Consider the following 24,870-nt stretch of genomic DNA (forward strand, 5'->3'; position numbering starts at 1 on the left):
TGTGTTCAGTGCTGAGGATTGGACTCAAGGTCGGCACACACTTAAGCAAGTGCTCTGCCACTGAGCTATACCACAGTTCCTAGTTTACTTCTTTTTGGAGATGTACATGCACTCATATTTTATGAACATAATTTTGTTCTTAACATATTCCAAAGTGTTTTCAAATGTTAATGAGACAAGAGAAAATAATGTATATATATTAATCAGTATTTAAGTAACCAGGATTTATATTGTCATTTGAATGTATTTTAGATAAAAGAAAAATAAGCAAATTTGCTTAATAGTTTAGTCAATTTCAAAACTGTAAAATATTTAAAATTACAGTTTAAAGTAGATGATTTTTAAAATGATTAAAAAGCAGAAAGAGACTTTTATTACAGTCAAGAAAATTAACATATCTCATATAGTTTTCCTCCCTACCTCTTTACTTTCCTTCCTTCCTTCTTTCCTTCCTTTTCCTTAATTTCTCTTCCTCTTACATTCTTTTTCTTTTCCTTCTCTACCTGTTTCTCTTCCTTTTCCTCCTGCTCCTGTGCGCGCGAGTAACTAAACATGTAACGTGTAACTAAACAACATTGCTGGCAAGTTAATAGTACCCAAGATTTTAAACTATGCCTTCAGAAAGTTCAATACATCTTCAAGTTTATTTATCATCCATGAATGCAACTCTGGACTCTGACTTATATTTTCCTATTTCCTCCTCCACTCCTACTACTGAAAATCACAGTTAACCACCATTTAACTGTCTATATGTAGGAAAGTATTTCTTATTCCTCGTGAACGAAATATAGCATTTGAGGTGCTCAATAAAAAATGAAAAACCAAAGCTCAACCCAGCTCACATTGGCAAGAAAGTGAGCAGGAGGCTCAGTTGAGGATTTAGGAAGTCTTGATCAGCATGTGGTGGTATTTCATGGATTGTCAAATATGGCTCATTTAAAATATCTCCCAAATAACCTGTTGGTAAAAAGACTTGTTGAATTTTTTTTGTTTACTTCAGCATGAGAAAACACGACCATGATCATCTTAGCAATGATTCACAGTAGAAGTCAAAGTCACAATATGTTTTTGAGGGAGGAGGGGTGGGGATTTGGCTTAAAATTAGTTTCATAATGAGGACTTGATTGGGATTGGCCAAAGTTGGTTTTTGTTCTTGTTTGTTTGAGACCAGATTTTATTATGTATCCAAGTCTCACCTAAAACTCCCACTCCTCTTATCTCAGCATTTCGAATGCTGGGATTATAACATGTACCACCATGCCCAGTGGAACCGGGTAGTTTTTAACATAATAGTTTAGGACTGGACAGGTCTTTCACAAACTTCTGCTTCCTTATATTAATCTTCTGCCATTTCCTTTATAGTAGCCCATACTTCTGCCAAATTGAGCAACTTACTAGCCTAGAACTTATTCTTTCACCTAAAATATTCTTTTGTTTGGATTGATAATACTTATTACATCATATTATAATTGCATTATTGTAGACTGTCACCATACAGCGAGTCCCTGTGAGTAGGATTAGGTCTTTTGATCTTCTACATTCAAATGTAAAACAATATTTGTTCTCAGTAATTTCTCAAGTCATTGTTAATTGTGACTGAAGAAAAACAAAATCATTCTGATTACTTTTATTTTCAATTTATGAACACGAATCCACTTAAATAAGTCCTTAATCCAGTAATTCTAGGAATAGCATTTATTTACTCTATTTACTCCCCTATACTCTTGTACAATTTACAACTCCTCTACTTAACTTCTAAAATGACTCCTCCCACACCTCATCTTAACTCTGACCTAAAGATAATACTGAAACAATCAGAAGAGAATGTCTACAAGCTCTCATCAATTAACAGTTACCATGTAATCATTGACAAAGCATCCTTGCTTCTATATAAGCTTAACCCTTTATTGGGGTCTAAATTCCTCTTTTTTTTCCCCAATTGAAAAGCATTTCTTCAGTCATGGACTGGTGGTTCACATCTGTAAATACTATCTACTCAGGAGGCTACAATTCAGAAGATCCTGGTTCAAAGCTAGTACTGGTAGAAAAGTCTGCAAAACTCCATCTCAAAAATAACCAGCAGGGGGCCTGGAAATATGGCCTAGTGGCAAGAGAGCTTGCCTCGTATACATGAGGTCCTGGGTTCGATTCCTCAGCACCACATATATAGAAAAGACCAGAAGTGGCGCTGTGGCTCAAGTGGTAGAGTGCCAGCCTTGAGCAAAAAGAAGCCAGGGACAGTGCTCAGGCCCTGAGTTCAAGTCCCATGACTGGCAAAAAACAAAACAAAAACCTAACCAGCAAAAAAGCTGGCCTGAACCAGGCGCTGGTGGCTTACACCTATAATTCTAGCTAGTCAGGAGGCTGAGATCTGAAGATCATGGTTTGAAGCCAGCCCTGGCAAAAAAAAAAAAGTCCCCGTGAGATTCTTATCTACAATTATTCCCTCAAAAACTGGAAGTAGAGCTGTTGCTCAAAGTAGTAGAGTGTTAACCTAGAGCAAACGAGCTCAGAGACACAGCCAGGCCTTGAGTTCAAGGCTCAGCACCTAAAAAAAGAAGAAAAAACAAATTATGGAAACAAGTAGTTTTTCATTGTTGTTATTTTCAACATGCCATGTGAAATTATGCCTTTTTCTTTTGTCTTTCTTCCCCATGGTTTTACCCCAGATATCACTGTTACTGATTTAGCTACCCTGGATACTGTATATATGTGTATTGGAACTAGGGAAGGGAAGGCGAACATCAAAATGGAGAGACAAAGAATAAAAGACAAACAATGCAACAACAATACTTACAAAAATATATATGCTGTAAACCAACTGTACAACCAACCCAGGGGGGAGCAATAAGGAGGGGGATAGGCAGGGGAATTGAGGGAAGAGGTAACAAGGTGGATATGAAAAGTATACACTGCCTTACACATGAAACTGTAACCTCTCTGTACATCACTTCGACAATAAATTAGAAAGAAAAAAAAAAAAAAGCAAGCTGGGCTGTGGTGTTGGCTCAAGTGATAGAGCATCAGCTGAACAAGTGTGCCACCCTGAGTTCACACCCTGGTACTGCAAAAAAATCATCTACCTCAACATTCTTCATCTCATTTAGGTTGGTTTTTTGTTTGTTTGTTTTTCTGTTTATATGGTGCTGAGGAATCAAACCCAGGGCTTCATGCATGCTAAACAAGCACTCTACTGCTAAGCTACATTCCCAGGCCCCATGGTTGTTTTGTTTTGATTTGTGTTCTATAAGTCACTCTAAAATCTTAAATGTGGATGTTCTTTTACCAAAAAAAATATTTTCTAAGCATCTGTTACCCTGATATATCAATGAACAATGATATATCAATGGCCAAGTATCTCTGCTCTTGCAGATGCAACAGATAAGCCATAAAATCTTTTCTCAACACAGCAGCCAAACTTTGTTTTTAATTATTTATTTGTTGTCAAAGTACAGAGGGGTTACAGTTTCATACTTAAAGCAGTGAGTACATTTCTTTTTCTTTTTTTTCCCCTTTGGCCAGTCCTGGGCCTTGAACTCAGAACCTGAGCACTGTCCTGGCTTCTTTTTCAACAGCTTTTTGTTTGTTTTGTTTCAATCCTGGGCCTTGGACTCAGGACCTGAGCACTGTCCCTGGCTTCTTTTGCTCAAGGCTAGCACTCTGCCACTTGAGCCACAGCGCCACTTCTGGCCATTTTCTGTATATGTGGTGCTGGGGAATTGAACCCAGGGCTTCATGTATAGGAGGCAAGCACTCTTGCCACTAGGCCATATCCCCAGCCCCGCCAAACTTCTTTTTAAAGGTAAGTCATATGCCATTCAAATGCTTAAAACCCAGTACATGTCTTTCTTTGGATATATGCAGGTGTCTTTACTGTATGTTGTTTTACATTCCTTTGGTTATATTCCCTATCATTCTTGGCTTGGTAGAGCATACAGTAGCATATAGTAGTTTTATTTTGAATGTCTTGACTAATCACACTGATTTCCATAGTAGATAGATTTACATTCGTACAGGCAGTGTTAAAGGGTTGCTCCTTTGCTCCCCTTCATCTTAACCATCTTTTTTGTGTGTGATAGGTATTCTCATGGGGTGATATGAAATCTCGTTTTGATTTGCATTTCCATTACAACTAAACATTTCTTCATGTATTTATTGTCCATTTACACTATTTTGAGAATTGTCTGTTCAATTTAATTGCTTGTTTATTAATTGGATTATTTCATTTTTATTGTTGTTCTTTTTGCCCATCTTGGGACTTGAAATCAGGGTCTGAGCACTGTCCCTGAGTTTTTTTTCCCCCCTCAAGTCTAGTATTCTAACATTTGAGCCACAGCTCTACTCCTGGCTTTTTTGGTAGTTAATTGGAGTCTCACTGGATTTCCTGCAAGGGCTGGCTTTGAACCAGGATCCTCAGATCTCAGCCTCCTGAATAGCTAGGACTAGAGGTGTGTGCCACCAGAGCCTTGATCTATTTGTTCTTTTGATTTTTTTTTTTCTTAAGGCTAGCACTACCACTTGAGCCACAGTGCCATTTCTGGCTTTTTCTATATATGTGGTGCTGAGGAATCAAACCTAGGGCTTCTTGTATAAGAGGCAATCACTCTACCACTAGGCCATTTTTCCAGCCCCTTGATGTTTAATTTTTGAGACCTTTCTATACTGGATATGATTCCTTTGTCAAATGAATAGCTTCCACAGAAATTTTTTCCAATCATGTAGGCTTATCTCTTAATTCTGGAAATTATTTCCTTTGATGAGCAGAGGAGTGTTAATTGGATTCAGTCACATTTCTCAGTTCTTGCTCTTTATATGCTGAGATTTTGGTGTCCTATTCAGGAAGTTGTTGTCTATGCCTGTATCTTCAGTGTTTTCCATTGTGTTCAAGTGGTAGCTTCAATGTTTCAAGTCTTACACTAAGGTATTTGATCAACAATTTGGAGAGACTGCCTATTCTCCATGTATGTTTTTGGCTTGTCAGAAACCAAACAGATATTGCTACGTGGACTTATTTGTGGGTCCTCTATTCCATTGGCCCACCTCTGTGTTTTGTGGCAGTACCATGATGCTTCTGTTACTATGGTTCTGTAGTATAATTTGATGTCAAGTAATGTGATACCTCTACTGTTTCTCTTTTTGCTCAGAATTTCTTTCATGGTATTTACGCTTCCAAATGATTTTTCCCCCTATTTTGGTTTAGGATGACATTGTGATTTTAATGGGGATTACATTGAATCTGTAGATTGCTCTTGGTACTATACCTATTTCACAATATTAATTCTGCCACTTCATGAACATTAGAGTTCTTTCCACTTACTTAAGTGCTCTTCAATTTCCAATTTCAATGTTTTTATAATTTTCATTATAAAATTCTTTCACATCCTTAGTTAAGTGTAGCACTAGGTATTTCTTTGAGACTATTAAGTAGTTTTTATGTTTTTCTCTGCTTGTTCATTGCTTATACGTAGAAAAGCTACTGAATATTGATTTTGTATCCTCTACTTGCTGAAAGTATTAACCAGATCTAAGTTTTATGGTCAAGTGGTTATTTTTGTTGTTTTGTTTTTTTGCCAGCCCTCAGGATTGAACTCAGGGCCTGGGCACTGTGCTTGGGCTTCTTTTGCTCAAGGCTAGCCACTCTACCACTTGAGCCACAGCGCCACTTCTGGCTTTTTCTGTTTATGTGGTACTGAGGAATAGAACCCAAGGCTTCATGCATGCTAGGCAAGCACACTACCACTAAACCACATTCCCAGCCTGGGATGGTGAGTCTTGACAAAGCTTTTTCTAAATCTACTGAAAAGATTTAATTTTCATCCTTTATTCTTGGTACCATGTTAAGAGTTTTCTTCCCCTATTTCTTCAAAAGATTTGTACTATAAAATTTCACATGTAGGGGCTGGGAATAGGGCCTAGTGGTAGAGTGCTTGCCTCACATACATCAAGTCCTGGGTTCTATTCCTCAGCACCACATATATAGAAAAGGCCAGAAGTGACGCTGTAGCTCAAGTGGCAGAATGCTAGCCTTGAGCAAAAAGAAGCCAGGGACAATTCTCAGACCCTGAGTTCAAGCTCCAGGACTGGCAAAGAAAAAAAAATTCATTTGTAGCAACTGATCTCTAGAAATCCTTCTGTGATTCCAACTTGTCCTCTGGTCTTATTCTTAGAATAATTTCACATTCTAAAAGGTTTTCCAATTAATATACAAGTTCTTTTTCTTAGCAATCTCTTTAGCATCCATTAATAAGCGAACTTTATTTCTAAAATTAAAAAAGTCTTAGCCAGGCACTGGTGGCTCACACCTTTAATCCTACCTACTCAGGAGGATGAGATTTGAGGATCTCCAGTTAGAAGCCAGCTTGGACAGAGAAATCTGTCTATTATTGCCAATAAACTACTAAAAAAGCCAGAAGTAAAGCTGTGACTCAAGTGGTAGAGCACTAGCCTTGAGCAAAACTAAGCTCAGGGACAGCACCCTGAGTTCAAATCCCAGGACCCCCCCTCCCACACACACAGTTTAACAAATTCATTTAGCAATAAATATGTCTATCATTTAACAAAAGAATTCATAGGTAATATGGTAAATGTATACTAACATTCTGTTATAGCTGCTTGGCATAACAGTATAATACTGAAGATATCTGAAGTCCTTATTCATCTATTGGGAAAGAGCCAATAAAGTTCCTCTCCTGGGGAGATTAAAATTTTTATGGTCCTGAAAAACAGGCAGTGGAGGGGGCTGGGGATATGGCCTAGTGGCAAAGAGTGCTTGCCTCATATACATGAAGCCCTGAGTTCATTTCCCTAGCACTACATATACAGAAAATGGCCAGAAGTGGTGCTGTGGCCCAAGTGGCAGAGTGTTAGCCTTGACCAAAAAAAAAAAAAAAAAAAACCCAGAGACAGTGCTCAGGCCCTGAGTCCAAGCCCCAGGACGGGCCAAAAAACAAAACAAACAAACAAACAAAAAACAGGCAGTGGAATGAAATGACAAAAAACAAAGACAAGCTGAAAAAAAAAGAGGGAAAACTCATACTGATTCTACTCTTTCTCTCTTTTCTCCCCCCTCTTTTTCTCTCCTCTCTTTTTCTCTAGATAGTTCTGGGTCTGTCCTTGAGCTCTTGCACAAAGCTCTACCACTGAATCAAAACTTCGCTTCCAGCTTTTTGTGTGTGTGGTTAATTGGAGATAAATGTCTCACAGACTTTCCTACCTGGGCTGGCTTCAAACCATGATCCTCCTATCTCAGCCTCCAGAGTAGCTAGGATTACAGGTGTAAGCCACCATTGTCTGGCTTGATCCCTCTCTTTTAATTATATACTCTGTCATCACTCTCCTATACATAAAGCTGCATTTTGTGTCCTGGTACCAATAGATGGAAGAAAGGGTTACTGATATGCTATTACATATATGGTTTAAAAATGTTGATGCCTGGCTGGGGTGCAGAGTACAGACAACTAAATGTAATGGTAACTAAAGTTATACTTTAAAATGCTCAGGCTTCAAACTAAATATAAATATGTAGCCAAAACTCTCAGGTATTGAATTCTTTATTCAGAATCTTATATAAGATGAACAGAACTTCTATCTCTGGGAAACTTATTTAAAAAATAAACGAACAAAAGCAAGTGTAAGAAAAAACTATAGAATTTTTAATTAAAAATTACATTATAACAAGGGCACTATACATTAAGTTACAATATATATACACATTTTTAAGGTCTTATATAAAAGCTGTTGTACAAAGGAAACAACATATTTCATACCCACATGATTAAATATATGTCCTGACAGGAAATAAAGGAAAAACACAAGCTGGTGGGCCTCAAAATTGGAAACCCTAATCAAGGCCAGAGCCCAAAACAGTTTCCTATCTCTCTTTAGTAATGTTTAGGAAATATTTACATCCATCAGATGTTAAAGCCTTTTCTTTTAAATATACCAGCTGCTAACACAGAAAATTGTAATTGAAGGAAAAGTGCTCCATGACTGTGTTTATCTCTAATTCAGTGGAGTAAATATAAAGTTCATCCGGAGGTTTGGAACATGAAAATTACAATGAGGAAACAAGCTGAGCTGTAATTGTGAATTCCTAACTGCTTATTTCGAATGTACAACTTGCTACTACAAGTATTACACATTGTGATACATGACACAAAAGAGCACATGTCTAACTCTGCTGTAGAGCTGTTAGGAGAATGCCAAATACATATATTGAAACTTTTATTCATTTGTGTTTAAGAGCCCACGCATTTAGAAATAATTGAACATTTGAAATATATAAAGGTTTTCAAAAATGAGGCTAGGCACCTTCAAGTGCAATACTGACACATTGTAACTAAACATGCATTTAGAGGACAAATAAATCTTTAAAAACTCAGTTCAAAACCATTTTTAAAGAGTTACTCATGAAGTACTTACATGAAAATATTGATAGTTCCAGTTTCAGCCTAAAAACCAAAAGAGTATATAATTAGGGATTAAAACCTTCTTTTATGTACTTGGACTTTTAAGGATTTTTAAATTTTGTTTCTGTTTGTGGGAACTATGCACTATACTTTTCTTTAGGATTAAAAAATACACATACAAAAAGCAGTAATAGAAAAGTTACCCATTCAGAAGAATGTAAGAAAAAAATGTAACTACATTTTTTATTTCATGTCAGGGGCAAAGGGCTATGCAAGGACAGGACCCAGGGACAGGTACATGCTAGGCAAGCAAACTACTAAACTACATCTTCCTCACCTACATTTTGTTTTTGATTATGTACAAAGCCGGAATGCTTTAACATCTCTCATTTTCACAGGTAACTGGCTAGTGTATGTATTTTAGCAAGCATTTCTCCTTAGCCACTCGACATCAAACAAGAAAGGAATGTCTCCAAAAGAATACAGTTTAACTGGTGAAATATTTAATTATATTTCATTATTTAAATATACATTATTGGAAGATGAAGACCAATTAAAATTCTGAAAAGTTTTCATAAAAAGGAGAAAAAAACGAAAGTAAATTTACAGTACAACTGAAGTACTAATTTTTTTCACATGTACTGAGGCTAAGAGAGTGTTTGAGGTAACTAAGAATTGTGTTTAATTTAGTATAATGCCTCTATAATGGTGAAAGGAAATATCAATTATTCAATTCTTAGGAAAAGGAAAAGCAATTCTTCTAAAAATTGCACACAGCTAAATATAAACTTTACATTAAATAACATAAATAATAAACCTTACATTGAAAGGCTATAAATCTAAAGAGAAAGGAATTTTAGAAGTCCATTTATTTCCAATATATTTAGATACATCCTATATACTTGAAACAAAGTGAATTAAGAATGGGCAACTGGACTTAGAAAAGCTAAAAGTGACTGTGATCCATGTAAGCATAGAAAATTTCATACTATAATGTGTATGCTTTGAATATAAACTTTAATATCTATTTGAAATCTTATTATTTTTTTTACCAGTCCTGGGAGCTTGAACTCAGGGCCTGGGCACTGTCCCGGAGCTTCTTTTGCTGAAGGATAGCATTCTACCACTTGAGCCACAACGCCACTTCTGGCCTTTTCTGTGTAAGTGGTACTGAGGAATTGAAATCAGGGCTTCATGCATGCTAGGCAAGCACTCTACCACTATGCCACATTCCTGGCCCCTGAAATCATTATTTAAAAAAATAAAAATTTAAATATGCCACGCAAAGGGGTCTCACTATTTATCACACGCTGGCCTTGAAATCACTCTGCCTTAGTTGTCTGAGGGCTGGAATTACATATGTGCACTAGATTAGACTTCTTTCCTTCCTTTCTTTTCTTTTTTTTTGGGGGGAGGGGTCAGTTATGGGACTTCAACTCTGGGTGGGCCTGGGCACTGTCCTTGAGCTCTTCAGCTCAAGGCTAGCACTCTACCACTTGAGCCACAGCATTACTTCCGGTTTGCTGATGGTTAACTGGAGATAAAGAGTCTCCAGGGTTTTCCTGCTCGGGCTGGCTTTGAACGGAGATTTTCAGATCTCAGCTTCGTGAGTAGCTACAACTACAGGTGTGAGCCACCCACGTGTGGCTAGACTGATTTCTTGACAGCTATATTTAACATTTCTAGCTTGCCCATTTTCCAGAAAACAGGTGCTTAGAATGAATACACTTTTTAGTGTTTGTGTTTGAAGCAAATACATTTACCTAATAGGCAAATAACATTTTAAAAATGTTAAATGTATGTCTTTTAAACTGTCTATTATATACTTACCTTGAAATACTCTGAATCCTAATACCCATTCAATAAGAACTATGATATGAAAAAGATGTAAATATAACTCAAATTATTTTCTAATCAGCACTGAATCTTTAAAACAAACAAAAAATTCTCTGCTATCATCAAAAAACTCCTTTACAAATTCTCTCTCTCTTCATCTTTCTACCATTTGACAGGATTTTATTCCAGTACAGCTAAAATCCATGCCATATGTACTCACTTCTGTTGCTTATTTAATAAATTCAAGTAATCAATTTAATCTGTTCAGTACTTACCAAGACACTTAAATTTTGTCAGATAACCATTACTATACTATTTGTAGTTAAAAAATTTGAAAATGACAAGAAGCTAAAATAAAACTGCAGTTTCCACAAATGTGACTGCTGTGCTTTGTGTTATGCAAAATCTACTATGTATCTTTCTAGATAAGATACTATAAATACTTTCTCACTTACCTGCTAACTAAAAATGTCTTCACAACTTAAAATTCATGACATACATATGTTAAAACAAATATATGCTCATACACTGTCTTTTTGTTATTGTTCTCCTTTGTCTTATTAAGACCATAATTGGATATATCCAGGGATGGAATATGTAACATTTGTGTTCAGAATAAATTACTGTGGATAACAGACAATCTTTTGAAATACTGGATTATTAGACAATCAACAAACATAAAAATAAAGAGAGTATACAAAATAAAGAGAGTAACATCTCTTAAGGAAGGTAAAAAATATGGAATTGGCAACAAATATTCCAGTTTTAAGTCAAAACAGTCTTCAGTCCAGTTATCACAATGCTGTACTTTGACAATATTCACCTTCTTTTCTAAATATCAGAAGTCACCAGAGTTGTAAATTCTGAAAAGCTTCAAAAATTTATGTAGCAGATAATTTCTTACAGTCCAATTTATTTTTTGCTTCCATAGACATTGTAGTTTCTTTGGGTTCTTGCTTAACTTGACTCATAGAAATAGTACCTTCCAGATTTTCTTCAACTTGAAAACCAAACATAAAAGAAAAATCCAAAAGGTTAATATACTTTATGATACTGCAATCTTTTGAATTATATAAATTTAGTAGAAAAGCAAACTGTAGTGTGGAAAAAAACTAAGCAATAGTTTAGAAAGATAATTGGTATATTTGAAAATGCAATGCTACATCTTAAATGATAGCTCTAGCTTAGCTGCTTAAGCTAAGTGTATTTGCTTATCTGAAACATATCAGAAGGCATATTATCAGTCTGACTTCAAAATACTTTAAACCAAATTAATCTAAAAGTAGCATACCAGCAGTGTTCTGTAAGTGGTAAATGGAATGTCAAATGTCTCTCTCAAGACTCAAGTTTTCCAGCTGCTCTATGGGTATGTCAGAGTTGTGGAGACATAGAGAATCAATAGAAGATGGAGTTGAATGACCCTGGAACTCATATCCAGATGAACCAGTCCCTCAAATTAATCTAACTAGATGCTACATCACATAACTGTGAATCCAGTCTCATTTAAAGCAATTTGGATTAGTATTTCCAGAAATACGGTGGCACAAAACATGTTAGAACTGAAGAAAGTTTTTGGAGGTAAGATTGACCTATGTTTAAATCCTTTCTGATGTGAGCTTCATGCAATTAACTTTCCTGAGCCTTACCTGTAGAATGGGGATACCAATAATATTTTCATGGGGTTGTGAGAATGAATTAACATGTATTCCGGTTTCTCCTTATTATTCAGTAAGTTATAACTAGCAAAACCCACTGGATGAATTTTCTTTAAAGTAATGCTTTCAATAAATCTAAAAGATAGTAACTCTTTCTGGAAGCAGTTATATCACAATTTTCTTTACCCAGAAGAGCAATAATTAGAATGGAGGGGGAAAAAACTTATGTTTTACAAATAATTTCTGTAAAGATTTTTTTTTTTTTTGGCCAGTCCTCGGGCTTGGACTCAAGCCTGAGCATTATCTCTGGCTTCTTTTTGCTCAAGGCTAGCACTCTACTACTTGAGACACAGTGGCACTTCTGGCTTTTTTTCTGTATATGTGATGCTGAGGAATCAAACCCAGGGCTTCATGTATGCTAGGCAAGCACTCTACCACCAGGCCACATTCTTAGCCCCTCTATAAAGATTTTTATGCTTTAAAGCAAAATGCTCAGTCCAGAACAATCTGTGATTTAAAAAAAAAAAACAAACAATAAAAAACGTGACATAGAAACACTGAGTAAGAGTCAACAGAGCTCTTGACTGGGTTAGTACTGAATGAAGCTAGTCTAAACTCAAATGCCCGTCTTACCTGCCCTCTTTCAATGTCCACAGAACTCAGTATCTTCATTTTATTTCACATTTTTTTCTTTGTGTATGTGTGCACATACCCATTTTTTCCACTTTTTCCTTTACTTGCTTCTAACATTTTTTCAATACATTCTTTCTCTAGGTTTACATAATCTGATTTTTTTCATACATTCTTTTTCTGGTTTTATGTTCTTTTCTTGTTTTACATAAGCACAGATTTTCCAGGGAAAAATAATTAGAAAATGAATAATTTCAATGGGACTAAGTAGTTAGAAATAAGGGGAAGAAAAGAATTTAAAGTTTAAGAGTTCTTAAGCTACTGAAATTTCCTTTTCTCTGATAATTTTGCTTGAGTTATAAATGTTATAACTCACTGGGTAGAAATGATAGTTTTTCTATCTAGAGCTATCATAGTTTTTATCTTAGTGAATAATAGTTCACAAAGACTAAAATAATCATAAAATGACTTTAACTTACTAAGAGCTGAGTGGCTGTCTATAATTTGTATTGGAATGGTGTGCATATCTCCCAACAGGATCCTATGAACACTTCCTTCCAGATTCTCAGTATTCTCAACATCTTCATCTTCCACCAGCTGATCCACAGCAACTAGAGTTTGATCTGGTCCTGGAAGGCTACCCATGGCAGAGGCAGTACTGTTGTTTTGAGTTAGACATATATCTGTTTGAAGGCTATGACTATGACCAAGCAGTGGAGAAGTATTACTCATTATGGCACTTCCTGTGGAATTTAGAAGTCTTGAAGGACTGGAGGAGGGATGGTTATTTACTGATAGCAGAGTTGGTGATCCTTCAGGAGAGGTGATTCTTGGTTGTAACTGCAAACCCTTTTAAATAGAAGAGTCATATCAAAATACTTGTATGATAGTCTCATAGGATATATTTTTTTGTTGTTGTTGTTTTTGCCAGTCCTGGGGCTTGAACTCAGGGCCTGAGCACTGTCCCTGGCTTCTTTTTGCTCAAGGCTAGCACTCTGCCACTTGAGCCACAGAGCCACTTCCGGCCTTTTCTACATACGTGGTGCTGAGGAATCGAACCCAGGGCTTCATGTATATGAGAAGATCAATTTACCACTAGGCCATATTCCCAGCCCTGATATACTGTTTTTTGACAAAAATTGGAACAAAACTTCCAAGTATATAGTTACTATACACATTTCATTAATATTAAATGAGAAACAAGAACCAAGGGAAAATAGCTAACCTCCAATTTTCTCAAAATATATTGTTTGAATTAGCATCTTAAGTCGTAATACAGTCAGATTAATAATGAAGAAATACTTAAATCATTACTACCATTCTGAAACAATTTTCTACACTCTGTAGAAAAGGAAATGCCTACAAAAGGAGAAAACTCCCAAATTTGTCTTAAGATAATACACTATTATAAACTTAGGGGATACTAATGAAGTTTTCTTTCTCTTAATGTGAATACCTACCTGTAGTTGTGTAAATATTTTGGGCTGTAATGAGGGCACTGAGGAGAACAATTGATTTGGCTCTGGAGACAAAGAAGCTCCTGTCTGAGTTGTTCCCACTTTGGTGGTAATTGATTCTCCTGATGAATTTCCTAAATTATATAAAACACAAACTATTAAAGAAAATACAGATACAATATTGAGTCTTCTTTATCCATTCATCTGTTGTTGGGCATCTCAGTAGATTCTATCATATGGCTATCATGAACATAGATACAGTGTCTTTCTAATATATTGATTTATTCCCCTTCACATATGATCAATACTGATTTTCATAGTGGGTGCACTAGTTTACATTCTCACCAACAATGCACCAGTGTTTCTTCCTTTCCTACTCCATCCTTGCAAGCACTGGTTGTTTGTTTACTTGATGGCTGCCGTTCTTATTGGTGTGGTTTTAAATTGCATTTCTTTTATGACTACGGATGTTGAACATTTCCTTAAGTATTAACTATTTGTATTTCTTCTTGTAAGAACTTTCCAATTCACTTGCTCATTTATTAACTGGATTATTTGTTCCCTTCCTGTTTAATTTGTTGAGGTCTTTGCATATTTTGGAACTTAATTCTTTGTCTGTTGAATAGCTAGAGAACTATATTGTGTGTTGTCTCTTCATTCTTGTGATCTGTTGTGAATAAAACTCCTTAATTTGATATAGTTCTATTTGTTTATTTTTGCTTCCATCTTCTAGGCAACTGGAATCCTATTCTGAAAAAAATTTACCTTTGACTATAACTTTGAGATTTTTCCCCCATTATTTTCCTGCAATATATTAAAGTTTCAGGTCTTATTTTGAGCTCTTTGATCCAATTGGGATTTTTTTTTTTAAACACGGTAAGAGAAGCCCAGTTTCAGTCTCCTAATGGTGGATACTCAAGTTTTCCCAGCCCCATTTATTGAAGAGGCGTTTATCCGTTGTATACTGGCTTGTCAAAAAATAGTTGGCTGCAGGTCCATGAGTGTATTCCTGGGTTTTCTATACTGTTTTATTAGTCTTTGGGTCTGTTTTTGTGTTGGTACCTATCTGTTTTTGTTTTTGGCTCTGTAGTATAATTTGAAGTATGGTATGATGTTACCTGCAGCTTTGATCAGAATTGTTTTGGCTGTTGTTTTTTTACATGCATGTTTATGAACTTTTGGATTGATTTCCATAATTCTGTGCAGAATATTTGGATTTTGATGGCTATGCATTGAACCTGCATACTACTTTTGACAGTACAATCATTTTCATATTAATTCCTGCCAATCCATGAGCATTGGATGTTTTTCCAGCTTCTAATGTCTTCCTTAATTTCTTCAAGGATTTGTAGTATTCATTGTAGAGGTATTTTGCTTCCTTGGTTAAGATAAAATGAGACATTTTATTGTTTTGAAGCTATTGTGAATTGTTTTCCTGACTTCCGTCTCATTTTTATTTTATAGAAAGGCTACTGAGTTTTGAGTACTGATTTTATATCCTGTTATCTTTCTGAAGTTCTCTCAGTTCTAGAACTTTTTGGTGGCATCTGTAAACTACAGGATCATATCACAAGTAAATAGGGATAATTTCTTCATTCCCTATCCAAATGCTTTTTATTTCCTTCTGCCTTATTTCTCTGCCCAGGAGAAAAAGAGGAGAGTGGACAGCTTTATTTTGTTATTTAGGGGAAATGATTTTAGTTTTCCCCCCATTTAATGTGAAGTTGGCTATAGGTTTGTTCTGTTCCTAGTTTCTTCAAAACTTTTATCATAAAAGGATGTTGAATTTTGTCAGAGGCATTTTCTGCACTGATTGAGAAAATCATGTGATTTTTATTCCTGGTCCTGTATTACGGGATGTAATACAATTACATTTATTGATTCATGTATGTTGAAATATCTGCATTCTCTGGGATGACACCAACTTGATCACTATGTACTTTTTTATGTGTTGTTAAATTCCATTTGCAAGGATTTTATTGAGAAGGTTTACATCAATGTTCATCAACAAGATTGGTCTATAATTCTATTGTTTTGTTGTTGTTGTTGCATCTCCATCTCTGGTTTTGGAATAACTGTAAAACATCACAAAATGAGGTTAGTAGTGTTTCTTCTTTTTCTATCGTATGAAACAGTTTGGTGTTAGGATCTTTGAAATTCTGGTTGAATATGGCCATGACTCCATCTGGCTCTTGACTTTTCTTTGTTGGAGGACTCTACTACTGCTTCAATTTTATTGGTTATTACAGCACTTTATATTTTCTTGGTTAATTTTGGTGGGTTGACTGGATTTAAATTTTTTTCAGTTTCTTCTAGATTTTCCAGTTTATTGAGCCCTTGGACTTTGTTTTTTAATTTTTTCACCTCTAATTTTATAGATTTAACTCTCTTTTCTTCTTTTGGTCAAATTAACTAGGGGCTTATCAATCTTATTTGTTCAAAGAGCCAACGTATGTTTTGCTGATTGATTTTTAGGTTTTGTTGTTATTGTTTTGGCCTCCACTAATTTCTGCTCTGTTAACTAGTTCTCTTCATCTGCTAGTTTTGAATTTGGTTGTTTTTCTAGATGTATGAGTTGTAACATGAGGCATTACTTTTTTCTTGTCAGTCATGAGGCTTGAACTCAGGGCCTAGGTATTGTCCTTGAGCCTTTTTTTACTCAAGGCTAGGCCTCTACCACTTGAGCCACAGTAACACTTTCCAGTTTTTGAATGGTTAACTGGTATTGTATCTCATGGGGACTTTTCTGTGCAGGCTGACTTTGAACCATGACCCTCAGATCTCAGCCTTCTGAGTACTCAGAAGTACAGGCCTGAGCCACTGGTACCCAGATTATTTTTTTCTTTTAACATTAGGCACTCATGACTATGAATTTTCGTATCAAATTGCCTTTGTTGTATCGCAGAACTTCTAGGAGTATGTGTTTTCATTTTCCTTCTTTCCTTCCTTCGTCAATCATGGGGCTTAGACTCAGGGCCTAGGCACTGGCCCTGAGCTTTTGTGCTCAATGTTACTTAGCACTCTGCCACATTGAGCTGCCGCAGCACCACGTCCAGTTTTCTGGTAGTTAAGTGGAGATAAGAATCTCATCGACTTTTCAGCCTGGATTGGCTTCTAACCATGATCCTCAGATCTCAGCCTCTTGAGTAGCTAGGATTATAGGCATGATTCACCAGTGCCTGGCTGTGTTTTCATTTTCATTAGTCATCAGGAACTTTTTTGATTTGGGCTTCTATTTCTTCAGTGACCCATATGGCATTCAATATGTTGTTCAGTCTCTTTAATATTTTCTGTAGTGTCTTTTGCTGTTAAGCTCTAGTTTAATGTCATTATGATAAAACAGAATGAAAGGAGCTATTGAACTTTTCTTGTATTTACTCACTTACTATATGTCCTAGGATATAACCTAATTTGGAGAAAATTCCAGATACTGAGAAAAACATGTATTGTGCAGCGACTGCATTAAATATTCTGTAGATGTATTTTAATTCCATTTGGTCTGTGATGTCATTTATGTATAAGGTTTCCATTGTTGGCCTTTTTGTTTGGATGACATACCTGTTGGTGAAATACGATATTGAAGTGTCTCATTATTTTTGGATTTTTGGGTCCAACAGTGCTTGTAAGTCTAGGTATTTTTCTAATGGACCTGGGTACGCTGATATCTGGTGTATATATATATACATACATATATGTGTGTATATATATATACACACACACAACTAACAATTCTAAATTTTTTCTTTATAGATTACCTTTGTTAATATAAAGTGACCTTCTTTGTCTCTATTAAAGAAGGGTAATAAGAAGGGTAATTAAAGGAATGAGATTTATTAGAATACATTTTAAACATATGTGGAAATGTAACAATGAAACCCCTCCCCTATAATGAACTTAAGGTAACAAAGAAAAAAGCAACTATTAAAACTGTCTATAATAAGATGTATGTCACCAACTATAGACTAAGCCACTATTATCTTTCTCATCTCTATACTGAAATGGCTTCCTAAACCTGTTTTTGCTTATTCAATTTTATTTTTTTTTATTTTTTATTTTTTTTTGCTTATCCAATTTTAATTCCAAGAGCTATCAATCGTAAGTCCACACTAACTTTCTCAAGTTCTTGAAATATGAAAAGCTGGTCCTTGCTTTGCTTTTCCATATACTATTCCTATTTTGCTTTCAGCTATTTGCTTCACAGTAACATTTTCAAATATTGTTTCCATACTGTCAGTTCTATCCTATGCCCAGCACTTAGCACAACGATTTAAATATGTATAGAGACCATTCTAAGAATTTGAAAGCTATTGTATTGATAAAGATACTCATACAGGGGGCTGGGAGTATGGCCTCGTGGCAAGAGTGCTTGCCTCCTACACATGAAGCTTTCAGTTCAATTCCCCAGCACCACATATATGGAAAACGGCCAGAGGGGGTGCTGTGGCTCAAGTGGCAGAGTGCTAGCCTTGAGCAAGAAGAGGCCAGGGACAATGCTCAGGCCCTGAGTCCAAGGCCCAGGACTCGCAAAAAAAACACCAAAAAAAAAGATACTCATACAGGTTAATAACTGAAAGATAACCATAATACCATATAATACATAGTTATTCACTGACTCTAAAGCATTTATTTAGAAGTTAACTTTTTAGCAGGCATTTTTTATAGGCACTGATTAGTTTAATAAAATACAACATTTGCTCTTGAAAGCTCAAATAATATTCAAAGATACAGACTGACAGTAAACTACCATGTTAAATGCAGGGGCAAATACAAAAGAATGAGTAGTTCTTTTAATAATAAGGGGTAAGATTAAAAGATCACTTAAGTGCTGGGAATGTAGCTCAATGGTAGAACATTTGCCTAACATGCATAAACTCCCTGGGTTTGATCTTCAGCACTGTGATAAAAACAACAACTTAAAACCAGAAATTATTATTTAAGTAATATTATTTGGGTAATAATTTATCATGTAGAAACGAAAAGGTATTTCCAGAGGAGAGAACAAAAGCAAAAGATTTGCAATAGGCCTGGAATGCTGATAGGACACAGAAGGAAGAACATACAAGAAAACCCAAGCCATACAAAATTGGATGACAGTTCCCAAATCAAGGAATCTTAAGGCTATCACTACTAGAATTAGCCAGCTCTCTAGTTCAGTATACTAATATCCATTCTCAAAAATTTAGTCACAAAGAAGCATGAAATTTAAAAGTAGGAGATGATTTAATAGCTATAATTTTCGAGCTGCTCTTTGCCTCTTTGGGTCATGCTTTCCTAACTTATAAGATATATTATTAACCCCCAGAAAATGGGAAGTGGTGCTGTGGCTCAAAGTGGTAGAGCACTAGCCTTGAGCAAAAAACCCTCAGGAACAGAGCCCAGGCCCTGAGTTACAGCCTCACAACTGACCAATGTGTGTGTGTGTATGTGTGTGTGTGTGTGTGTGTGTGTTAATGTGTGTGTGTGTGTGTGTGTGTGTGTGTGTGTGTGTAATCATGAACTACTAGCTACCTGGGAGGCAGAGATGGGGCTGGGGATATGGCCTAATGGCAAGAGTGCTTGCCTCATATACATGAAGCCCTGGGTTCAATTCCCCAGCACCATATATACAGAAAATGGCCAGAGGGGCTGGGAATATGGCCTAGTGGCAAGAGTGCTTGCCTTGTATACATGAAGCCCTGGGTTCAATTCCCCAGCACCACATAATATAGAAAATGACCATAAGTGGCGCTGTGGCTCAAGTGGTAGAGTGCTAGCCTTGAGCAAAAAGGAGCCAGGGACAGTGCTCAGGCCCTGAGTCCAAGGCCCAGGACTGGCCAAAAAAAAAAAAAAAAAGAAAATGGCCAGAAGTGGCTCTGTGGCCCATGTGGCAGAGTTCTAGCCTTGAGCAAAAAAAAGAAGCCAGGGACAGTGCTCAGGCCCGGAGTCCAAGCCCCAAGACTGGGATAAAAACAAAACAAAACAAAACAAAACAAAAACAAACAAACAAAATAACTTGTCCTGGGAGGCAAAGATCTACAAGATCATGGTCTGAGGCCAGCTGGGGCAAAATGTTTGAAAGGCTCCATATAGGGCAATGGGTACATGCCTGTCGTTACATCAGTGGAAGAAGTACAATGGTTGGACATGGTAGTGCACTCCTGTAATCTCAATTATGTGGAAAATTACAAATAGGAGGATCACAGTCCAGACAAGCCAGGTATGAAATGAGAATCTATCTCAAAAATAACCAATGCAAAAAGGTCTAGCTGAGTGGCAGAAATGACAGAGTGCAGACCTATCAAGTGTGAGGCCTGCGGCCTATGGCTCACACATGTAATCCTAGCTACTCAGGTGGCTGAGCCTGAAGGATTACCAGTTTAAATCCAACCCAGGCAGCAAAGTCCATAAAATTCTTTCTCCAAAATAACCAAAGGCTAGAAGTGTAGCTCAAGTAGTAGAGTGCTACCAGAACAAAGAAACAGGCTGAATAAATGTGGACACTTGAGTTCAATCCCTGGTATCAGAAAAAAAAAAGTGTGAAGCCTTAAATTCAAACTCTGGTACTTACAAAAAAGAAAGAAAAAAGAGGGACAGAGGGAGTGAGGAAAGGGAAGGAGAAGGAAAAGGAGGGGAAAAAAAAGTTGGGGTGAGGGTATGGCAGGAAGCATGAGGGAGAAACATGGTGACTCATACCTGTAATCCTAGCTACTTGAGAGGTAAGACAGAAAAATTGTGAAATTCTAGGCCAGACTGGACAAAACGTTAACGAGTCTATCTCAACAAACAAGCCAGAAGTAGTGGCTTGGGACTATAATCCCAGCTACACAGAATGGCTAGGAGAATCAAGGTCCATGGTCAGCCCTAGCAAAAGTGCAAGGCCCTTTTTGAGAAACAAGCAAAAAGGCTGAACTCAATGCCTCACCATTCATTGCTAGGCAAAACACTCTACCACTTGAGTGAGACCCCCTCAGCCCTTTTGCTTTTTTAGTGTATTTTTCAGATTGGGTCTTCTACTTTTGCTACAGGTCAACCTCAGATAGTAGTCCTCCCACCTCTCCATTCCAAGTGGCTGGGATTATAGGTATATACCACCAACTCTAGCCTGAAAATTTGATTAGGTAAGATAGTATCTTAAATTCCTTCAAATTTTAATGTTTTTTTTAATTTAATACTATACAAGTATTCAAGATGACCCACCTTCAGCAAATGTAACTGTCACAGTTTCTCTGAGAATATTCTCACCATCTGTTGTCCACTGAAGCTGAAATGAGAAATTTATTTCAGTAAAAAAGTTACATTAAAAAACTCTTAAAACAACATATGATCTTATTTTATTTATTTATTGTTACTGTAGAGTTGACATACAGAGGGGTTGCAGTTACACGAATCAGACAATGATTACAATTCTTTTTGAATCATGTCTCCCCTTCCCTTGCTCTCTCCCAGTCTTTCCCTACTATCCCCACCCACAAGATGTATATATAGTTCATTTTCCACAGTGTCTAGTAAGTACCAATATTCTATTTGTTCACTCTTGTTCTACCTTTTCTGTACACCCCTTACCCTCCCACAGACAAACTAACAAGACAAAAGGAAAAGAAAACAAAAACAGCAACAATGGTAACTAAAAAATGTCTTGTTTCCTTTTCTTGGGGTTCATTTCATAGAATGTTATTTTAAATGATCATCTGCACATAGCTATTGAGCCTTTGTCTACCACTCCTTTGGCCTCAGTATGTGAATGTCTAGAGTACTATATAATTTATCATGTCCCTCTGTGTGTTTATACATGTATATGTTTATGCATATATATACATATATTTAATCATTCAGCATGTTTACTTATAGATTTATAGGCACATTCTAGTTACCACAAATGAGGGAAATCATGCGGCCTGTTTCTTTGGCTCTGGCTTACTTTGCTTGTTAGACTCTATTTGTGCTTTATTATGTAATTACTCTTTAGTTCACATTCTCAAACCCCAAGTATACCTCACTATCCAAATACAATAAGATATTGAATTCATTTAGCAAGCATTTGAGTAGGAAGTGTAGGCGGCAATAATCAATTCTAACCAAGTCTGCTTTATTTCTTGAATTTTGGATAATGAGTAGGAGGCAATATTTTCTTTATTTTTTTTTTGCCAGTCCTGAGCCTTGAACTCAGGGCCTGAGCATTGCCCCTGGCTTCTTTTTGCTCAAAGCTAGCACTCTGATACTTGAGCCACAGCACCTCTTCTGGCCATTTTTTATATATGTGGTGCTGAGGAATCAAACCCAGGGCTTCATGTATACGAGGAGAACACTTTACCACTAGGCCATATTCCCAGCTGAGGCAATATTTTAAATATGTTTTTAGATTCAAACACAGTACTGAAAAGTTTTAAAATTTCCTTGACTCTTACTATGATCCTGATGAGAGATCTGAATGCTACAAAAGTTAAATAGTTGGATAGAAGGAAATAGAAGTTCTACCTTTCATAAAGCCAAGAATCTATTCTGGTAGTGAATTTGAATGAAGTTAGGAGAACAAATGGTATTGCTACTCATATTTTCATGCCACAGTCACTACCTGCCTGAATTTTAACAGTAGTAAAATGTCTTCAGAATAAGTAATATACAGGAGAAACTACAATGTCAAAGTGTGAGGCAAAGCTGATATCCACATATGGAATAAGGAAACATTACTTGCCGCACTCAAGTTGGAACTATTCAACCATGCCCATCTATTTTTTACAGGAGGGCTATATACTCAGTATACACTGAATAAATGGCTGCTTAACAATAAGAAATAATTCTGTGGAAGAAAATACCAATTCAAAAGTGAAGATTAATATTGTTGTTATTCTCAGATTTGGAAATCCATTGTTTCTTCTTGTAAATTTAATAAAAAATAGCCAAGCTATCATCTAAGAGTTTATAGCGTTTACGTTTTAGGTTGTCATTGTTGGGTACTAGAGATTGAACTCAGGGCCTCCCACTTGCTAGGCAAAACATTCTACTACTTGAGTCATGCCTATAGTCCTATTTTTTTCAGTTACTTAGATAGTCTAATAGTAGACATCTCTATCAAGCCAAATAAAAAAGCTAATAAAAAGTCTCTAATACAATAGTCTCTAATAAAATAAAGAATTGAAGTGTAATCATACCGTTGCTGGAATAATTTCTGAGTTATAAACCATATCTCCAGTTCTCAGGGATTTCTGTACCTCATGGATATGATTTTTTATATCATTTACAGTTGGAAAAAATGATAAGTTATGTCTTTCAGGTACCTCATCAGGTTTGAATAGTTCTCTTTCTACAAATTTTCTGTGAAAAATATAAAATAGAATAAAAATATAAGTAACCTAGTAATTATACTTTTAGCATAAACATCCATAAAGTATTTTTATAGCTCTATCAGAAAAAAGTATTTTGTTTCCAATTTTTTCCATGTATTAAATCAGAATTCACACAAGTTAAATAAACATAGTATTTTCATTGGTTAAAAGGCAAGTGACAGGGCTGGGGTTATGGCCTAGTGGCAAGAGTGCCTGCCTCATATACATGAGGCCCTGGGTTCGATTCCCCAGCACCACATATACAGAAAATGGCCAGAAGTGGTGCTGTGGCTCAAGTGGCAGAGTGCTAGCCTTGAGCAAGAAGAAGCCAGGGACAGTGCTCAGGCCCTGAGTCCATGCCCCAGGACTGGCAAAAAAAAAAAAAAAAAAAGGCAAGTGACATTTTCATTTTTATGAACGTAATTTAAAGGGCTCACTTTTCAGTTTAGGTATCATGTTTGTCAAACACAGCACAGAATATTACTAAGTATTTCTCTGAACTCTTACTATGCTCTGTGACAAAGTTACAATTATCATTCCCATTTTACAGAAGACAAAATCGAATACTACAGAAGTGGTATAATTTTCCCAGTGTGATAATTCTACCTAGTAAGTAAATGAGATTGAGCCTATAACCAAATTATATGCCAAAGCATCATGTGATATTGCATCCAAATAGCAGCAGTTAGTATTACATGAAAAATGATATGCTCAAACTTTACAAATACACCAAAGAGAATACAGAAATAAAGGCAGCATTGTTATATAGTCATATACAAATAAATATATCAAAGGAATAATTAAGTTTAACAATACATATTTTGTACATTATAGTGAATGAACCAAATTACAGTGTTGAGCCAGGTGCTGGTGGCTCACATCTGTAATCCTAACTACTCCAGAGGCTGAGATCTGAGGATCAAGGAAAGCCTGTGAGACTTTTTTTTTTTGCAAGTCCTGGGGCTTGAATTCAGGGCCTCTGGGCACTGTCCCTGAGCTTCTTTTGCTCAAGACTAGCACTCTACCACTTGAGCCACAGAGCCACTTAGGGCTTTTTCTGTTTATGTGTTACTGAGGAATTGAACCCAGGGCTTCATGTGTGCTAGGCAAGCACTCTACCCTAAGCCACCTTCCCAGCCCCGTGAGACTTTTATCTTCAATGAGTCCCCAGGAAACCATGACACTGTGGCTCAAAGTGGTAGAGTGCTTGCCTTGAGTGAAAAAGCTCAGCGACAGCACCTATGCACTGAGTTCAAGCCCCATGAACAACAACAACAAAAAATAATTTAAAAAATAATTGCAGAGCTGTATTATTTCTCTGTCCTTAATAAGTCTCATTTCAAGAAGTCTAAAATAAGTATATTGTCCTAGGTATAGTAAACAATGAATGACTTTGCCAAATTTTGGCTTTGTTCTAAAGACATCCCGATGGAAACAAAATAAAAAGACTAAGTGAGCTGTTAAATAGATGTTATGTATTAATTGAGAATGACTTTGTTGTTCAGATTATGCTACATAATAACCAGAATAACCAGTAGGAGTCCCAATGGAATGGTTCATGCTATAATCCCAGTTACTCAGG

At 36.3% G+C, this 24,870-nt stretch overlaps 1 protein-coding gene across 7 annotated transcripts in view; it reads right to left on the minus strand.

Moving 5' to 3' along the window:
- Positions 1-24,870, minus strand: part of Carf (calcium responsive transcription factor) — a 75,214-nt gene that overhangs the window by 17,232 nt on the left and 33,112 nt on the right. For 5 of the 7 annotated variants that reach the window (XM_048344931.1, XM_048344932.1, XM_048344933.1 and 2 more), the window contains 5 exons: positions 23,115-23,277; positions 21,163-21,226; positions 13,990-14,120; positions 13,009-13,378; positions 9,939-11,244 (listed from right to left, as the gene is read on the minus strand). In XM_048344931.1, the coding sequence (XP_048200888.1) occupies positions 11,126-11,244; positions 13,009-13,378; positions 13,990-14,120; positions 21,163-21,226; positions 23,115-23,277 (847 nt within the window). In that variant the 3' untranslated portion in view covers positions 9,939-11,125. Of the gene's footprint in view, positions 1-7,629; positions 8,451-9,938; positions 11,245-13,008; positions 13,379-13,989; positions 14,121-21,162; positions 21,227-23,114; positions 23,278-24,870 lie in introns of those variants that run through there. The other 2 variants (XR_007210732.1, XR_007210731.1) reach the window with 2 other exon arrangements.

Source organism: Perognathus longimembris, chromosome 4 (assembly GCF_023159225.1).
Source record: "Perognathus longimembris pacificus isolate PPM17 chromosome 4, ASM2315922v1, whole genome shotgun sequence".
NCBI lineage: Eukaryota > Metazoa > Chordata > Mammalia > Rodentia > Heteromyidae > Perognathus > Perognathus longimembris.